General features: G+C 43.3%; 1 protein-coding gene across 12 annotated transcripts in view; it reads right to left on the bottom strand.

Annotated features, from left to right (window-relative positions):
* Positions 1–4949: 4949 nt before the first annotated feature.
* PECAM1 (platelet and endothelial cell adhesion molecule 1) overlaps positions 4950–20748 on the bottom strand; it is a 63072-nt gene continuing 47273 nt past the window's right edge. For 4 of the 12 annotated variants that reach the window (XM_073310145.2, XM_073310138.2, XM_073310142.2 and 1 more), the window contains 2 exons: positions 12573–12595; positions 4950–6400 (listed from right to left, as the gene is read on the bottom strand). In XM_073310145.2, the coding sequence (XP_073166246.1) occupies positions 6371–6400; positions 12573–12595 (53 nt within the window). In that variant the 3' untranslated portion in view covers positions 4950–6370. Of the gene's footprint in view, positions 6401–10199; positions 12596–20748 lie in introns of those variants that run through there. The other 8 variants (XR_012154735.1, XM_073310140.2, XM_073310143.1 and 5 more) reach the window with 3 other exon arrangements.

The raw sequence follows: 20748 nt of genomic DNA, 5'->3' as shown, positions 1-20748 counted from the left end.
ACTATGCAAGGAAAAAGAGCAAATAAAATGGAAGTTCAAAGCTCAAAAAAAATCTACATTATCAATAAGATGGCTGGCTTCTGTGTAATGAGTCTGGTCCAGTTCCAGGTGGACAATTGTCCATAATACAAAAACCAGCACCCACAATTGGCACTGTTATTGGCACCTTTAGAGAGGCCCACACTGGATGGACAAAGAGATAAAAGTACCCTCTTACCTCCACAGGTGAATGATCAATCCAGGTCACAGGATTATTTTTAATTCATTCTTTAGAAAAATATCAATATGTTCATCATGTAAATAATACAGTAATAACTCTGTATCCATCCCAAAACTGAAGGAGACACAGTAAGTGTCATTAATGCCAGTAACAATTTCATTTAGCAACATGAAGCCTAAGAAATCTCAACCATACCAACCCCAAGCATTCAAGAGTCTGGAGTCAGGCTGCCAAAATATCTAACCAACCAAAACAAAACAAAACAAAACAAAAAAACAAAAACCCACAACCATGAATGTTTTTTAAAAAAAGAAGCTTTGAGTAACTTTTATTTGGCATCTGGTTTCTGAGCTGTTAGCATGTACCTGGGTTCTGTTTTCAGGCTGTTTTCTGTAAAACTGAGAACCAGAAACTTTGAGTTGTCATTTAAAAAAGAAAGTGATTGTCTTCTTGTCCTCCTCACTTGACTCCAGAAGTTGGAGCTCTAGTTGGGAAAGCATCTAATATGAGATTTCTGATAAAGTCATGAGCTGGCAACACTGAGCTCCACACATCATTTGTTTTTCAAAGGAACACCCATGGGATCTTTGTTGATAAGGAAAACCTAATCCCACAACATATATAAAACATCCATTTGAAAATTGTACACTGGGGGGAAGCTGCCGCACCTGTCCTGGGGAACAAGAGGGTTTCAGTCTCCAGAGATCTCACTCCATCACCTTTCAGAGGCTGCCCTAATTTGTGCTCCTGCTCCAAAGGAGCAAAAGAGCTTTGAAGGAATTCAGAATAGCCAGAACATAAGAGCTTCTTGATCACATCTGAGTCCTCTTCCAACCTTTGCTCATGCCCTGCCCCAGAAGGCCACCTGCACCTGTGAAGTCACAGGGCTCCCTGTGCTGGAGGAATTCCCCCCGGTGCCCTCACACCTGCCCTGCAGCTGCTTTCTACTAGCAAGGGCCATATCACAATGATGAATTGAGCCCTTAAATTCACACAAGAGTGGTGGGGGGAAGGGCAACGCTGGATTTCACTGACTGTTTAGAAGTATCCCCAAACTGAAGAAAAAGTTACCTTTAGAATTTCATTCCTTCAAAGCTCTATTGGGCCCTAGTAACTAAGGATAATGAGTGAGTAAATGTTGCAAGCTCAAGCCTCAGCCTGAAACAGCCATGTAGCCATGGCTGATAATTCCTGCCCCTCAGTCTGCACTGTGCTGATAGATTCCAGGAATCACACTTCTGAAAGCTGCTGCATTGTCTTTTGAAATTATTATTAATTTCCTCCTGGCAGCATTCTCCCCATCCGCTGCTTTTCCCATGGAGGCTTCTTGGCTTCTGACTTCTCTAGCTTAACACAAGAGGCTGGCTTTGTGCTCTCTTTTTCCACATTTTGTAGAACCAATGCTTGCACTTTAACAATGACCAATTCAAGCAGCCTCATATGTGCTGTAAATTAAGGGGATCCAGGTTTCCTTTCTACTTGCTCTTTCACTGTGTAGCCTCATGGAGAACAATCCCCTTGTGTCATTCTGGGACAGAGAAAGAGCTCTGCTCTCTCTCAACATATTGGCTAAGGATTTCTATGGGACACAAGAATACGGTCAGGTTTCAGAGTAGCAGCCGTGTTCGTCTGTATCCGCAAAAAGAACAGGAGGACTTGTGGCACCTTAGAGACTAACAAATTTATTTGAGCATAAGCTTTTGTGAGCTCAAATAAATTTGTTAGTCTCTAAGGTGCCACAAGTACTCCTTTCCTTTTTAAGAATAAGGCCAGTGGTTTTGGACACGTCTCCTACAAACTGGCTTAAATTTGTTTAAACTGGCTGCTGTTGCTAGTATGTTTTCTGCAAGTGAGTCTCAGGGGTCAAGCCAACCATCTCTGCTTGCATGAAAATAAGCCATATAGTATAAAATTGGTGTCTGAGGCAACAAGGTCTGTTTCCCCTCTCAGACCTGGGAACTCCAGCTCTCACTACTGGGAATTACACCTGCAGGACCTCTTCTATGAAGTGATTTAACCTGTTGCTTCTCACACTATTGTGTAAATGACTCTCATGAAACAACATCTCCATTCTGTCTTATGCAAAATGGTATCCCCCAGTCTCTCTTCAAATGGAACTGGGGCTAGAGGGTGGGGAGGATGAACTGGGTCTTTTGTAAAAGACCCCTTTCCCCCCTGCTTTTTAGGGTGAATACTTACAGCACACTTGGTTTTACATTTGCTGAGCCAGACTTGGTGAGATGCTAGAAATATGAAGAACTAAACCAGCAGATTTGTAATGGCTCGTTGTTTTGGGTCTTAATTGAATATGGGCACTGTTTCAACAACAGACACAAGAATCTTTCCCAAGTGTTCAGTTTAACAGGTTAACAAATGAGGCTTGCTTGGCATCTGAAGCCACATTCTGTGGAACAGGAAGCGGAACTCATCATGTATGACTGTTCCTTGTTTAGTGGGTAGGTACATTAGCTTTGTCTGCAGCAGGTAAGTTTACTGATCTATTCCCGAGCATGCCAGTGACACACTCTACTTCCACACACAAAAGTGCTCAAACCAGTTCACATGAACGATTTCCCTTCATCCCTGCGTGCCTCCTTACCTCTGGGCACCCTAACCAGAGTTACCCTCCCACTTCCTCTTTCAGGCCCCAAGGGCTCCAGGACAGGCTCTCTTGGTTCAATAAACCAGTTCCCAGGAAGTGTAGCATTACAAGACATAGTGCAAATATGCCATAGCAAGAGTCCCAGAACATAGTCTATTTATCACCCCCAGTGCACGCAGGCCTTCAAATCCCACAACATATAATCATTCAGCCTAGCGCATACCACATTCCAGCATCTTCCACCACACCCAGACTCTTCTTCAGCCAGACAGCCACCCCAACCCTCCCTGCTGGAGTGTAATCCCAGTCTTCCCAGCAGGAACACCCCACCACCAACACTCTCCTGGGAATTCATCCTCACCAGGGAAACAGCCATCACTCTCCCCATGCTATTAACCAGTCATCTCAGACAAGTCCACAGGGAGACCTAGCCCTCAGCCCTCTCCAGCATGGAGATGTCAGCAGGTAAACAATCCCACCATCCTTGCTTTCAACTCCCTTTAGCCTTTGGCTCCAGCTCAAGAAGATCAGCCAGCAAATGCCATGCCATGCCATGCCATGCCTCCTCCTCTATCTCCTCCCATTGCTGCTGCCTCCTTCAGGAACTTCCTACAGCTCTAATCTTCCTGATCCTTTATAGCCCCAGGTGCTGCCTTGCCCTCTAACTGGCCAACTGGGAGCACCCGTACTGGCATGGAGGGAGAGGGGAAGGGCTGGACCTGTTTTATTTAAAGGACCCAGCTACCCTGTGACACGTTCCAAGAATCAGATGGAGTAGATGAATCTTTCAGCGGGATAAAGAACTGGTTCAGCCTAAACCGTTTCAGTCTGAAATCCTTCGCACCAGTGTGGGCATAGAGATGCTGAAACAGCCCCATAGGCTCATTGCAGCTCCATGGAGCACTGGGAGCCTTTTGAAACCTCCAAGAATCCACTGGTTCTGGGAGCCATGCCTGGGACTGTAGGGTAGATTTCTGGAGGGCCTTTTAACTGAAATGGTTTTGAGCAGCACTAATGTGAATGTAGGGCAAGCCTGCAATGGTTCTTAAAGTGATTCAGCATGGCTGGTGTGGACACACTCGTTTGAGATTACTTTGGTTCATTACAACAGGTTCAGCGATTTCAAGCTGACAGAGTTTGTGAAGCGTCCATGCTTTCCCACATGTTCTGTGACATGCTGTGTGTTCATAGAATCATAGAATCATAGAATATCAGGGTTGGAAGGGACCCCAGAAGGTCATCTAGTCCAACCCCCTGCTCAAAGCAGGACCAATTCCCAGTTAAATCATCCCAGCCAGGGCTTTGTCAAGCCTGACCTTAAAAACCTCTAAGGAAGGAGATTCTACCACCTCCCTAGGTAACGCATTCCAGTGTTTCACCACCCTCTTAGTGAAAAAGTTTTTCCTAATATCCAATCTAAACCTCCCCCACTGCAACTTGAGACCATTACTCCTCGTTCTGTCATCTGCTACCATTGAGAACAGTCTAGAGCCATCCTCTTTGGAACCCCCTTTCAGGTAGTTGAAAGCAGCTATCAAATCCCCCCTCATTCTTCTCTTCTGCAGGCTAAACAATCCCAGCTCCCTCAGCCTCTCCTCATAACTCATGTGTTCCAGTCCCCTAATCATTTTTGTTGCCCTTCGCTGGACTCTCTCCAATTTATCCACATCCTTCTTGAAGTGTGGGGCCCAAAACTGGACACAGTACTCCAGATGAGGCCTCACCAATGTCGAATAGAGGGGAACGATCACGTCCCTCGATCTGCTCGCTATGCCCCTACTTATACATCCCAAAATGCCATTGGCCTTCTTGGCAACAAGGGCACACTGCTGACTCATATCCAGCTTCTCGTCCACTGTCACCCCTAGGTCCTTTTCCGCAGAACTGCTGCCTAGCCATTCGGTCCCTAGTCTGTAGCTGTGCATTGGGTTCTTCTGTCCTAACTGCAGGACCCTGCACTTATCCTTATTGAACCTCATCAGATTTCTTTTGGCCCAATCCTCCAATTTGGAGGATCCTCCAATTCACTGATATCCCCACATAGTTTAACATTAATAATAACCTGCCCCCCAGCCATTTGTGATTTGCTGATAAGAAAAACATCCAAGGATGCAAAGTTAAGTTCAAAGATTTCTTTATTAAAATACCTTTTCCAAATTCCAAATTCACTGTAATAACATTTTATTGGGGGGGTGGGTGGGAGGGTTGATGGGATGCTCGAATGTATATTTGCCAACAGAGATGTGCTACAAACCACGTGTTGTCTGTGAAAGGTTTAAATGTTTTATGATACAAGCAACCTTTTCCTAGGGAAAAATAAATTAAAAAGTTACTGGTCGGTAAGAAACTGAACAGTTTAAGCTGGGGGGGAAGGAGGGAAGAAATCCTTTGCTTTTAAAGGAGATACATATCTTTTCTGTTCCAGAGCCTTTGATATAGAGCTTAAAGCAGTAAATATATATATGAGTCCATATGTCATCTCTCTGTAAGAATGACTTAGATCCTTGTTGGTTTAATTATTTTAAATGCTATTTGTCATTTAAAACAAGAGCCTTCTTATCTATGTCCCTGATCCTGCAATTGAATCTGCAGTGATACATGGGAACAGATTGCAGGATCGGGACCCACTTTACAGTCTGAAAAAAAATTCTCTGTTTGGGGTTTTTGTTTGTTTGGATTTTCTTTGCATCAATAAACCTGAGATTAGTATGAACTGCAAAGTTCTGATCTGGATCCAAACTTCTCCAAAGTACTGGAGTGTTTGGATCCACAGCTTTCTTTGAGCCTGTTATTGAAACAGGGAACAGCCACCACGATGGAATCTGGATGTGGTGCTGATCTTCAAAAGCACAGAAGCAAGGTGTTGGTTTGGCATATTGTAGAGATAAAGTAGGGACAGGTATGAGGTTACAATCTGGACCCAAATAAGCTTCTGAACTTTAATGAAGTTTGGGGATAGGATTTGGAAAAGGGTTTCGCTTCAGGCCCAAATCTGTTGACCCGGGACCCAACATCTGTGATCTATATTTTGTCTAATCTGGACTGTGATGTGCAGTCATTCTTTTGAGAAAGAACCAATATGCCAACCAGCTCAATGAGCAGTGAACCTTTTAGATACAAGAAGTGATTTAACAAAGAACAAGGAATATTTGTATTTCTAATAATGTAGGCACTTGGTAAAGTTCTGAAACTCTGTACAGTTATTAAGTTTTTAAAAAGCCCAGAATGTACTCTTACTCTATGCTCCCACCTCCCCAGAGCAGGATGAAACGGAGGATAGAGAAACAAAACTCTTTTAGTGAGAGAAATGAACCATGTGGGGGATATTGGTCATTGGTTTCCATAGGCACTTTCCCATTTGAATCTTTATTCATAATTTTTTAAAATTACATGCTTTAGGAATGTCCCTGTTGTTCACCCTGAGGAAATGAACATTGAAGAGAGGAGCCAGGCAGGTTCATAAATAAGTGCCATAGAGCTTTTGAAACAGGCACATCATCTCGCATCTTGTTTTTGTCTCCCAGCAGTTGATGTTTCCGATGACTCTGTTAAGTGGCATCAGGAGAACCTTCTATTCTCTATTAGCAATGAGGAGGGGAAAAAAGCTAATAAGCATAAATTTAAAAAAAACTCTTGGATCAATGAAATTGCATAAAGAGATGAAATATAACAACTCTTCCAAGAGCTGCACAATCAGCTAAACAATCATCATGTCTTCTCTTCAAAGTCATTCAACATCTCCATGGTACAGAGAGGAAATAGACACCATGATATTTATGCTAACATTTTCAAACTGCTTGCCTATAGTTAAGCACCTAAATCTATGTTTGGGCACTGACTAATAAATAAGTGGCCAGATTTTCAGTTCTGCAAGTGGGTGGAGAATTGGAGACATTTGTCTCCAGGATGGTACGTTCTGTATTAGTACAAATGTACACCTGAAAGTACAATGTGTCCTAAGTGATGCTAATCAGTCCACGTTCACCACCAGGACAAAATAAAACAAACAAACAAGTAAAAATGACAGGGGAGAATAAGAAGTCAGAATGTATGGCTGCAAATCCAGCACAATACCAAATTAGTATTTGGCGAAGTGGCTATCTCATTGTTAAGATATTTCCTTCAATATGTTTTCAGAAACTAAGACCATTAAATAACTTAGAAAGATTGCCAGCTTTGATTCCAGGAAGGAAACCTCCTCCCAGTTCCTCTCTTAGTAATTCAATTAATTTACTCCAGACACTTTAGGTAAAAAAAAATTCAAAGACACCCATTTCTTTTGCAAACACTTCCTATGGATGGAACTTAAGATCTAAAATCCTGTAGCAGACAAGAAACACAGAAGAGGCCACAAGCCCAAAGTTTGGATCTAGTTCTGAATATTCCTCAAGTCCAACGTGTTCAGGCCCAGGTTACTTTGGTCTGTGCCCCTCTCTAATCAGAACTTGGACTGCAATTTGATTTTAACCTATTTAAATAATTCAGGCCTCGACTGGATTTGTCTAATGCGTTGACTTAAATGAGATCAAAACCTTACCGTGAATCTGTGTAATGTCAATGTAGTTGTCAATGTGTGGCATTTTTTAAAGCACTGGGCTCACTTTTATCGTGGCCTCACACGGCGTGGAGGGAGCAAAGTTCTTCATTGTTTTCATGCTGGATTAGACTTATTCTGACAGTGACACAACTTCTTAGGGGCTGAGGTTGGTGTAATGGAGGGGGGAGAGCTCATTATAAAGCTGTTTTCTTCATTTTTTTTCTTCAACGCAACAGTTCTTGGCTTTGCCTTATGACTTCCTCACCATTAACGCAGAACATCATAATCTAATAGGTTTATTAGAAGCGAGTGGGACAGCATTACTTGAATTTGAAGTAAGAAGCACACACCAAGGGTCAGATTTCAAGCACCCACAACCGTTGCTGAAGTCAAAAGGAAGGCATGTGCCCACACCTCTGAAACCCAGACTCCAAATAGGGGTTCAGTCCCACAGTCCTTACTCCCATCTGTCCCCCGCAATACATTTGTATGGTGTATTGCCACAAAAATCCCCACTGTGTCATATTATCTCCATGAAAATGTCAAATCATGAGTCTTCGGGCTTGTCTACGCTATCGGGTGAGGTTGATCTAAGAGACGCTACTTCAGCTATGTGAATAGCGTGGCTGAAGTCGACGTACTTAGATCAACTTACCGCGGTGTCTTCACTGTGGTAATTCGACAGCTGACGCTCTCCCGTCAACTCCACTTGCGCTTCTCATTCTGGTGGAGTACCGAAGTCGACGGGAGAGTGCTCAGCAGTCGATTTATCGCGTCTATACTAGATGTGATAAATGGGCCCCCGCTGGATCAATCGCTGCCTGCTGATTCGGCAGGTAGTGTAGACAAGCCCTTCTTTTCAAGACCTACACTCTGACATGTAGCTATAGCCAGGAAACCTGCTATCTGGGCATTACTTTCTTTCCTCAACATGTTCCCTTTGATTAGGATGCCACAGTTTCAGGCCTGGAGACCAAAGGCCTCTATCCACATATCAGGGGCAGCAAGAGCAGCAGCAGGGCCAGTCTCCCCTGCGGAGAGATCCTCCACCTCCCCCAAGATCTTCTCCAGACTTCTAAAGTAGAAAACTGCCTGGAAAGGAAGGTTAAGCCACTTGATCATGTTATTAGGACTCTTTTTGCTTTGATAGGCAGGGTCAGCAACTCCCCTCAGTTGGACTCTACCTGTGAGGCATGGCAGAGCATAGTGCTGCAGGAAAATAAGCTACAGAAGAGAAGTACTTCAATAAAACGAGGCGAGAAGGCACAGCCAGAATCTCTCCAACTCTTTTCTCTCTGCACTTTTACGTTGCCTGAGCAATGTTGAGAAGAAAAGAAAAGAAAAAAAAAAAGAAAAGAAAAGAAAAAACCCACGAGGAAATTCACTTTCTGATCCCCACTGTGGCTCATTTATGTGAAGATAAAGAAACACTCTGGATTGCTCCTGATCAGCAGGAAAAGAACAAAGGCCTGATGGTGCTTTTTAATCCAGAGTTGGCCCTGCGAGCAGACCTGGGCCCTGTCCGCACAAGCCCTGGTGATTCAAATAGCTATTTAAATCAGGAGAAGTTACAGTATTTAACTGCAACAGGGATGCCTAGTAGGGTGTTTCCTGTCCGATAACGTTATGTCAGAGTTTCTAGGGGATGCCTGTGTATTGCACAAGTGCCATTTCCTGGGAAGTATCGTGCTCACCCTCAGAGGTTAAGTTTAGTGGTACATACACATCCTGATCCTGCACATCTGTGTGCTGTCCATGTGAACCCCAAGGGCATATCGCTGGGGAAAAGTCAGGTAACATGCACAGCTTATTCCAAAGCAGGTTTTTCTTTTGTGTATTGATGAGAAACTAAAAATGTTTGGGACAGTCTGTTGAATTTTACAGGAGATCTTATTACTACTCTCCAGCTGCAAACAGGAATTTATGCAAGCAAGGAAAATGCAGCCCTAAATCCAACTCCTCTCATCTAGTTTGCCAGGAGATGGTAAAATGTCAGGGTCCAATTAATTAAAGCCAAAATTATTTACATAGGGTGCTGAGGTGTTTTCACTGCAGCCCATTCAAGAACCAAAGCAGCCTCTATATGGCTCCAGGTAATGGCTTCTAGACTCAATTTTGGTAATTGAAAAAATCATCAAAATTATCAAAATTATCATAATGATGGCACATCAATGGCACCTTTCATACAAAGATCTCGGAGTGCTTTGCAAACATGAATTAATGAAGCCACTCAGCACTCTCGTGAGGGAGATATTAAATTCCTTTTGCCCAACTGTAAAACAGTGATGAATGATTGGGTCAAGGCCAGACAAGTCAATGACAGAGCTGGCCACAGAACCCAGGAGGACTGACTGTCCCCTGGCTCACTTACTCTGTACCTTACAAGCATTGGGAAATACCTGTGTAAGTTCTATACAGCAAGGGCTCAGTTCACGTTAGCAGCTAGAGTGTATGTGGAACTCTGCTTGATGTAGCAGTTATGGATAAGGGTGCAAACAAAGGCCTCAATGCTGCATGCTCAGAACCTCTTACTGAAGTCCAAGGGTGCAGAAGATATGCAGCCTTGGTTCCAACAGGCAATCCAGAGCACTGAGAAAGGACAATGCCTCCCATTCAGGTCCACGCCAGCTGTTTGCTGCAGTTACTTCTTTCCACCTTCTCCTGTGTATACTCAGCCCTTATCCCGACGACAGATTTAAAAAAAAAAAAAATTCTCCTCTGTGACAACCATGAGGTTGTATCCTTGCAATTGGGTGGAGAACGAGGCTTGATTTATTTTTAGAAGATAGAGAGCAAAGTAAAACCCCAAACCTTTAGATGACAATGAAAAATAAACCCTATTTGCCTATTAAAATCCGCCTGTTTATTGTAACACACTCCATGACCTTCAATGCTCTGCCAATGGACTGTAAACAATACAGAGGTTTTCTTTTGTATCCCATGTGGACTTGAGTGCTGATGGAAGGTGGAGGCCCCTGCCTTTCAGAGCCGGAGAGCAAGTCTACACTACAAAATTAAGTCAACCTAAGTCATGTCGACATACAGCCACCGCAGTAATTAAATCACTTTTCCATTTCCGGCCTACACTCCTTATGTCGGCAGTGCATGTCCTCACCAGGAGCACTTGCACAGAGTTAACTGTCAGTGTGGGGCATTGTGGGACAACTTCTGAAAGGCAACAAACAGTCAATGTAAGCAACGCAATGTCTACACTAACACTGCGTCAACCTAACTACATTGACCTAAGCGCTACGCCTCTCCCGGAGGTGGAGTTATGAAGTCGGTGTAGCGGGTGAGTTACATCGATGGGAGCTACATTTTAGTGTAGACGCTTACAGAGTTAGGTGGACGTAAGGCAGCTTATGACGACCTAACTCTGTAATGTAGACCAGGCCTGAACGTGTATCGTTAGCTGAGAGAGAGTGCTACTGTGATTGTTATTTACAAGTCTCCTATTTGCTACAGTTCGTTTTTTTAAGCAAATGCTCCTGAGTCATATAAAATAAGTGGCAGGAAAAATACACTCCCGCCCTGCTTTGTGGGAGGGATCTTATACCTACAGGCACACTTCCTCTGAGCCTGGGGCTGACCCTGCCTACCCTTGAGACTGCCTCCAACCTTGTCCCAACAGGTATCTGAGCTCTACCAGCTGCCTTTTAGGGATTCAACCATCTTGTCTAAGACCAGGAGGCAACTGGGCCTCTGCAGTGTCCCTCAATATGTGGCAGTTCCTCCCTCCTTTTCTTTTTCAAGAGTTACCTTTGAAAACTCCCTGTTCTTCAAATCAAATCCTAGAGGACTATAATCAGGATTTTGCCTGAGTAAGGACTGAGCAAAAGACCTCAGAGTTTAGCCTCTGGATAGGCTCCTCCTCTCTTTCTCTTACTCTCTCTAGTCTTATGAGGGCAGGTTTGATCATAGTATGGTTTTCATTGTGTGCTTCTCAATTATTCTTTTAAAATCAGATTATAAATATATCAGGGCAGGGACTGTCTCTTTCTGTGTGTTTACCCAGTGCCCGGCCCATTTTGGGTGCTAACACAACAGCACTAGTAATAATAATTAATAACCATGATATTACCGAACAGCACCCTGGGGGCATAGTCGGAAAGTATTTGTTCAATAACGTTAATATCATTATTTCTGGAGTGCTTGTACTTCGTCTTTTGCATTTCAGCAGAGCCAAGTGATCATTCATTTGAGGCATTTAGCCACTCATTCTCTCCACAAATTGGCTTTTCCTCTGATTAGTTTGGTGTTCAAAGCTATTCATCGTATCATTCCTTGACTGGTAGATTGTCCATTAAATTTGAGCTGCAGTGGTTAGTTTGGCTGGGCTCTTACACCACATGGTGTTGCTCCGGTTCCCTGATTGGATGATCGTAATAACGTCAGCATTTGCTTTCCATTAATATTTGTTTAGAATGTCACAGTCTCCATCAACAATCCTGCCAGTCGGCCCGTCTTCTAATATCCTGGTTGAAGGTGCTACATAGCACAGGTCAGGAGCACAGGCAGAGTTGAACGCAAGCTTCGGCTCGAGCCAATAGTCACAGTCAGGAAATCCCCTCGCTCTACACCTTAAGAAGGAAATCACACCTGCAAATGGTAAAAATCTCCCAGGGTTCATATGCAGGCACACTCCTTGGGAAGGAGACACAATTGGTGCTAGCCCCACTGTCGTTTTTCCAGCTAAGGTTCTAAACACCCTTTTTTCATTCGCCTCTTTTCCCACTTGACACTGATGCTATTACTCCACAGACTGGCCAGCCCAGCAGGCCCTCACATCCATCCTCAAGTGGTTCAGCACCATCATGCTCTTGAATACATCAGCCCAGTGGAAGTCTGAGGACATTCCCAAGCTTGGCTCTGCTGTGTCAGAGCGCACACCCCTGCAACCAAGCCAAATCTGCACAGTTGTGTTTTTTCATGTGTAAACTCCCCTTTCGAAGAGTCATCATGGACCAACTGTGCTTTATAGTGGCTTTCTCAAATACCAGTTATTTCATATGACTTTTAGTGCTCACTGCTATATAAATATATCAGAGAAAACCTGGCCAATAAGGATATAAATGAAAGTGCTAAGTAGTACATTTCCAAAGTATTGCAAACAATACAAAAATATAATACCCTTCCATGTTATTTCGCTGATCAAACGGTTATCCCAATCTAATTCCCCAATCTCTTATTCCTCAAATAAAATGTATACTTACAGAGTGTCTGTTTTCCCCAGAATCTGCAAAATAAAATATAGTTTAGAAATTGAATGGCACATTTGAAAGGGATCAGCTTTACATACAAATAAATGAGAATTCAGGGTTAAATTTTCTTGCATTGCACTTGGTAATTTTGCAGTGACATAAACCAGCTAGCTGGAAAGTTTGAGGGGCAGTTACTCCCCCACACCTGCTCCATGTAGGGACTCAGAAAGGCAGAAGTCTGTCTGAGTGACAAAATATTCCCTCCTGAGAATACAAGCAGCTGTTGCACGTGACAGAAACTTCCTTTTAGAGGCAAGTTATCATGGGTGATATGCTCTACTTCCCACTCCTAGATGGTTTGTCTGATGCAGGCTGGGTGAGGTAATATCTTTTATGGGACCAACTTCTGTTGATGAGAGAGAGAAGCTTTTGAGCTTACACAGAGCTCTTCTTCAGGCCTGGGAAACTTACTCAGAGTATCACAGCTAAATACAAGATGAAACAGATTGTTTAGCATAAGTAGTTAACACATATTTCAAAGGACCATTCAAGATGCAGTGCCAGGGAGGGAATTGGTCCGAGAATCCTGAGAAGGGTACAAATGCCAAAGAAAAAGGAGATCCCCAAAAGATACCCAAGATTTAATTAATAAAAAGATTCTTCAGCCTGGTCCAAAGCCTCCCGAAGGCAATGGGCGTCTTTCCACTCAACTTCAGTGGGCTTTGGATCAGGCCCCTTGTGTTTATGATTAGTGTGGATTTAACGATTGCCATCTGAAAAAAACCAAAACTTCTGTGTTGCTACGGAAATGTTCCCCATCTAAAAAGTGGGTGTGTAGAGAGGTTAGGAGAGCGACTCGTCTTCCTCTTAGATGGGGTTATCATACTTGTTTAAAGTAGTATGTTTGTGTGATCTACTGATCCTTGTTGCACAGGAGATACACACTAGTGTTCAATTCCAGTGAATGCTTTTTGGCACAATGAGGTTCAATGCAGAATGACCACGGCAAGCACGGTGGACTAATACACAGAGCAAGTGATTGGGGTCAGGACTTCACATTAATCCTGGCTCTGGCACAATTTGCTGTGTGAATTTGGACAAGTCACTTAACCTTCCTTTAGCTCAGTTTACCCATTTTTAAAATTGCATATAATAATCTTAACCTACTCCAGGGGGTGTGATGCTTAATTAATTCAATTCAAAAAGCCCATGGAAATCCCTGAATGAAAGACACTATGCAAATACAAAAAGATGGTGGCTATGGCTAGTGAACAGTTTAGTAGGTCTCACCCTGAAGATGTTTTCTTTGACATCCAATGTAAATTCACCTTTGTTCAGTTTCATCCTGTTACTCAAAGTTGTATGTTCTTGTACCATGATAAATAATTCCCCTCACAGCTTCATGGCTGTGCCAGTCACATTTTTGTGACCAGTTAAGTCCCTTCTTAGCGAAGTAGATGTACATAAGATTTCTATTATCAGCATTTTTATTACATTAGAATTATGACTGTCTTATTTAACTGTTCATTTACATTCCCGGAGTTCTGCCTAAAGGAAGTGTTGCTTGGTGTCTTTAGCCCTACCACTTGATCTCAGAAATCGGAGTCTGCACTCAGTCACATTGTTTTTATGCCAGTGCAACTCCATTGACTTCAATACAAAATTGGACCCAATCGTCTTATCCCGTCTGAGAGGAGCAAAAGAAAAGATTTTTGGAAAATATGCAAAAGCTTTTTGATTGCTGGAAGTAGATACAGCTCAAAACAATAATGCCATTTACCCACTGCTAAATCAAAGTCGAACTTGAAATGGACAAAACTAGCGATATTATTTATGAAACAGCTTATTAAGGAGAATGCATGCAAAGCCTCAGTCACTGTGTATCATGCTATCACAAAGGAGGAAATTATAAATATTACATATTTCCCAGACTTCAAGTGGACAGATGTTTGCTAATCCAAAGCTACTTTGTCCTATGTGACAACAACAGATCACCCACCGCCTTGTAACTGTGTCACCCAAGATCAAAAGGCATGTGGCCAATAACTAGTTGGGTTTCTAGGTAAACACCATTGCTCCTGTCAGGGAAATGTCACACAACTGCGTTTGTGGTCTGAGGGATACCACTTCGGCTGTTAGAGGTCTAAGTGATTTCTGCAAAGTTGTGAACCAGGTAAACACAAATATTCTGTAATTAAACTATAGGGCTGCCTAGTTGGTGCTTTTTGCAGAAGCCATTAATGTTTTACAAAACTTTTTTTCCTTATTGTAACCTTTAAATACATATACAGTGATTTTTTTTATCTAAACCAAACTGGATTTTATTGTTACGTTGGGAAATACTGGTGTTTTCGAAAGAAACAGAGCTTACTCCTATGAAAGGAGGCAGGAAAAGGTGCAGAGATATTCTGGGTTCTGATCACGTATGGGTAGAGTTGCCAATTTTCTTCCAGAGCAGCGGTAATGGGTTCTGTTATGGGCACCAGGGAATAAATGACCTGAAGTTACAAATACTGTGGTTGAGGAGATATTTGCCAAGTATTAAAGAGGTAGTGTACATGTATGAGTTACTGAGGACTAAAAGTTCTTTTTTTCTCAATGGTGTATTAGGCTCAAATAATACATTTGCATGATGGAAACAAATACTGAATTTGCCACATAGCATGAATGCCAGCCCTGTTAGGCTTTGCTATATATTTCCAAATATAGCTACTGGGTATTTGGGAGCATGGAGGCCCATTCACGCTTAGAGAGAGATTTGCAAATCTCATAAGTATATATCAACCAGTCAGAGGCTATGTTTAGATTCAGTCATGTGTCCATGATGGATTGATTGAGAGTATAGAGAAAAGGGGGGGTTAAAGAGTGATCTGAGTTAAAGCAAGAGAAACCTGCAGTAGCTCCATTGCACAGATTGCATAGCCCCAAGGATGCCATTACACATGAGTACACACATATTTTGCCTTAAATTTGGGGTTCAGCTGAACCCAGAAACTCCATGCATACGTAGATGGGGCTGAAACCACTAAGCTTTGCCTTGGTTTCAGCTGAAAACTAGAAGCATGCCCACACTACAAAATTTGGGTCCAGCTATGAACTTTGCATGCCACACAATAGAGAACTGTTCAGATCCAGATTTCAATTCACACATTACTGGAGAAGAGAGTCTAGACAGAAGATTTTGACCCAGAGCTGGATCTTGGATACCCCAGAGCAGGTAAGCTGTTGGCTCTGGGGGGTATTGTTGTGGGCTCAGATTTAGTTTAAAAAAAAAAAAGTCACCACAGGGCTTATAGTTTCCACCTCTTCCAGGTTGGCAGAAAATTTGGCCAACCAGGGCCGAGCTTTGCAATTTGCAATGAAGTCCCAAACCAGGAGAGTTTCCTTTCGTGTCTTGTTTTGCTGATAAAGATTTTTCACCACTCTAGTGAATATTCTCCCAGCTCAATACAAAGGTACTGTACGACATCTGGAGCCTGGCAGCAGGAAAATGGTAGAGCAGATTTCCTGATTACCGGGGCCAACTTCTAATAGCTTGTTTCAACCCGCCCAATGCAGTAGGGATTTCTCATGCCTCTTTCCGCTGGGGAATATTTGTTTTTCCACAGTATATTGTTGGTTGCAATAGGATTCTTAAAACTTCCTGTCTCGCCGCTGCAACTGCCTCTCAGTTACTGATTCGTTTTTCCAGTGTAAGCAGACCTGGGTTTAGCTATGTATTTTGTGTGCTAGATTTCCCTTTTCCCAAAGAGGGATTAAAAATAGAGAGCAGTCCAGGAACCCCATGGTAATGAATCACAATCAGCTCTGTGATGCCACAGAGGATGGCTGGGTGGGTCCATCCAATGCCCACCCAAAGTCATTGAAAACCTTCCCATAGACATCAGTGGATTTTGGACCAGACCCTTAGAGGAAATACACTGAACAAGCAGGAATTCACAAATATACTTTGTGGGAAATAGTGTGTCCTTAAAAGCTTAGGAAGGTCTCTGAGCACTGAGTGGTTGCTGTGGGACAGAGATGGATACAAAACTCCACCCACCCCAAAAAACATCCCTTTCCAAAGTGCATTTGGAGCAAGGAGCATTTTGAGGACCTTCATCAAGAGCCGTCCTGACAGGGGGTCCTTGTCAGAGTGAAGCTGCAATATCAGAAACACTAATACGGGTGTCATTCTGAGAGGTCATTCTCAGAAAAGCAACTGATGTAGGGTTTGGTTGTTTGGGACTTAAAGCATCCATGTTTCCCATAAAGCCTTAAAGTAGACACCTACGTGCTTGAGAAAAAAATGTGATGCATTAAAGAAACAGAAGTTTTAAACTAAGCTCTGACGCCATCTTGCCATATCTTTACAGGCCTGTGGCTTGGAATCAGATGGACCTTTCGCTGGGCAGGGCAGCTTCCACTCATTGTTTCAGGGCTTGACATAGATGTGATAATGCAGAGTCCTCAGTAAAGAAATCCATGTACTGAAATTGCTCCTGTGCCATACAGGTGACTGTATCCGGAGTGCAGCTGAGTAGACTGAGGTCTCCTGCTATTTAATTTTAAACCAAGATCGGCCTGAAGAGATTTGAATTTCACACTCTGCCGCTTTCCTCTACAAAACCCCAGGTGTGAACCAGAAAAAACGTTTGGGGGTTTGAAATGCAGAACTGACTTTGTACATCTCAGGCCCATCTCTACACCCAACCCTCTAGGTAGCCATTGACATTGCATATTGGGGTGAACTAGGAAATCAGCACAGTAACGAGGCTGGGACACAGAAACTAGAGGAGGTGAAGTCGGGGCCTCAGAATGGCATTTACAAGAGGAAATGGAAACGGGGTAAGAGCAGGCAATACAAGACTAGAACTCTGACAACCAAGGAGGAGGCTCAGATACTCAGAGGACTGACTGGCAATGAGAAAAAGGGGCAGTAAAGTTCAGAAGTAGGGTTGCCAATATTGGTTGGCTGTATTCCTGGAGGTTTCATCACATGACATTCTTTAATTCCTGGAGACTCCAGGACAATCCAGGAGGATTGGCAACCCTATGCAGAACCCCAGCCACTTTATGACTCAGGACAGGGAGGATCTCTGGTTCCCTAAGTTCTCTGAGCTGGAAGGTCAAGATGTGCTAGTCACTGAGAGGACCTTGCAGCGCACACTAGTGACAGCACAGTCAGAAGTGAAAGCCAAAACAGAGTCTGGCTCAGTTATCACATCAAATTGTATCAACAAAGCAACAGTTAGTGACCTCTGACATCCCATGCAACTTCTTCCCCCACAGGAGATTCACACTACAAAATTCTCATTGGTCATAATAAATTCTCTGGAAAGGCAAAATTATACATGAAGCCCTGTAATGGGCGCTGTCTCTGATTAAAAAACTGAAGTGGCCTTGAATCGTGTAATAATATAATATTTAGCACCCATATAACTAGGGCTCTACCAAACTCATGGCCATGAAAAATGTAATCCAGAAATCTGGTCCTCCCCCCCGTGAAATTTGGTCTTTTGTGTGCTTTCACCCTACACTACACAGATTTCACAGGGGAGACCAGCATTTCTCAAACTGGGGGTCCTGACCCAAAAGAGGGTTGTGGGGGGGGGTCACAAGGTTATTTTAGGGGGGTTGTGGTATTGCAACCCTTACTTGTGCGTGGCTGCCTACAGAGCTGGGTGGCCAGAGAGCAGCAGCTGTTGGCCAGGCACCGAGCTTTGAGGCAGTGCCCTGCCAGCAGCAGCACAGAAGTAAGGGTGGCAATACCATACCAGGCCACCCTTCCTTCTGCACTGCTGCTGGGCTCCTTGCCACAGCGCAGAAGTTAAGGGTAGCACTACTGCAACCCCGCTACAATAACCTTGCAATCCCCCCACAACTCCTTTTTGGGCCAGGACCCCTACAATTACAACACTGACATTTCAGATTTAAATATCTGAAGTCATGACATTTACAGTTTTTAAAATCCTATGACCATGAAATTGACCAAAATGGACTGTGAATTTGGTAGGGCCCTACATATAACACTTAACATCTTCAAAGCAATGTGACCAGTATCAGTTCATTAATCCACACTATGCCCCAAAGCAATTAGGCAGGCGAGTGTTATCCCCAATTTATGAGTGAGGAAAGAGTCCAGCAGCCACAAGGTCCACACTTAGGCCTGATCTACACTTAAAAATTAGATCAACCTAGCTGTGTCTCACCGTGACCGCTGTAGTTAGGTTGACTTAACCCTCTGTGTAGACAGAGCTAGGTCGATGGAAGGATTCTTCTGACCACCTAGCTACTGCTTCTCCGAGAGATGGATTAACTACATTAACGGAAAACCCCCATCAACATGTGTCGACATAGGAAGCGTCTACACCACAGTGCTATAGTGGCAGAGCGATGCCGCTATAGCATAGACATGGCCTCGGTCAGTGGCAGAGTTAGGATTAGAACTCAGAAGTTCTTGGCTCTCTGTACCATACTCAGACCATACTGCCTCTCTGATTATCTGACAGACTAATGGCTACTGTGCTACAGACCTCATTAGTTACCCTCAGAAGAACCACATCTTTTTAAATAAACTGAGGACCAAATTCTCCTTTACAATAAGACCCCTTTACACTTCCCTGGAAGAATAAAGGGGACATTAAAGTGGATTTCATTGTAATTTATACCTACTGCCAGAGGGGCCTTAGTGTAAATGAGAAACAGGGCTTATCCAGACATGGCATTATTCAGGAATAGCTCCATGTATGGATGCTCTTATTCTGGAATGAGAGTCTCTTGTTCCTGGATTAATCCAAGTGGATTAAGATGAACAGGAACAAGGCCATTTTATTCTGGAATAAGAGCATTCACACAAGTTATTCTGGAATAGCTATTATGCATTAAATTCACACCTGACCTTAATCCAAACTAACTTTCAATAGTAAGCAAGCCCTCAGACCTGCTGAGATCGATGCCTGTTTAAAAAACAGCCTGCTGCCTCGCTGTACCAATGTGTGTTAGATATAGCAAGTATGACAGAAAGAAAAAGTGTTGAAGTGTTAGCATTATGCTCAGACAGATGATGCAACATTAATCTGAATCAGTTAACGCCCTGCCATGGAATAACAGTAATACTTTGCACTTATGACAGGTTTCAGAGTAGCAGCCGTGTTAGTCTGTATCCGCAAAAAGAAAAGGAGTACTTGTGGCACGTTAGAGACTAACAAATTTATTTGAGCATAAGCTTTCGTGAGCTACAGCTCAAAATAAATTTGTTAGTCTCTAAGGTGCCACAAGTACTCCTTTTCACTTTGCACTTATGGCATCTTTCAGTCATGGATCTCAAGGCTCTTCAAAAATATTAAGCTCATCCACCCCACATCCTCTGTAAAATGGAGAGAATCCCAATTAAGCCAAGTACTCTCATAGCCCGTATCAATGAATGTATCCTCCCAACATTCTGTATTGCAGGGAAGTAGCAGACAGGTCAAGAGACTTGCCCAAAGTCACACGTGGGTCAGTGGGAGGGACAGGAATATAACTCAGATGGCCTAACTCCTAGTCCCTCACTCTGACCCCAAGACAACACTGATTCCTCCAGAAGAGGACCCAGGATAAGCTCTCATTGAAAACATTTCAGCTGCTTTCCCCCCCCACCCCCTTTTTTTTTTAAGTAGAAGACTTTAGTTGGGGGTGGAGGAATAGGGTAATTTATTTTGAGAACTTGACAGTGAATTTGAGATGGGCTCCAAGGTTCTGAGTTTAATTAAGTTTCTGGGTGCTTTTCACCCTAATTCTGTTTTACATGGTCATAGAGGATGGGTTAGCCTATTTGATTCTGGATACCACAGCTGGCTCACCCAACATACCAGACATCATAGGCTCATCCCCTAAAAACAGCTTCCCTGAGCTCATCTGTTCTTCCCAGTCAAGGGTCTGATACTGCAGAGTGCTGGGCAGCTCCTGTAAGGTATTAGGCTGAAGACTCAGCCCCCATTGGCATCAAACCGATTGATGTCAATGGAGGTTGGGGGTCCCCAGCACCTCATAGGAGGCACCCAGCATCTTGCAAGATCGGGCTCTAAAACATTCATCAGTTTGAATGGCTGAACATGTCCCTGCTGTACAGGGACCCTGAACCCTGCCACATCTGTGTGTACCCTTTACTACAGTGCTATCATGCAGCCTAGCCATAAACAAAGTAAATATGATGTTGAAATATGTA

Source organism: Lepidochelys kempii, chromosome 14, assembly GCF_965140285.1.
Source record: "Lepidochelys kempii isolate rLepKem1 chromosome 14, rLepKem1.hap1, whole genome shotgun sequence".
Lineage (NCBI taxonomy): Eukaryota > Metazoa > Chordata > Testudines > Cheloniidae > Lepidochelys > Lepidochelys kempii.
Note: the sequence above shows the minus strand (reverse complement) of the source record. Positions and strands in the feature narration are given on the sequence as shown.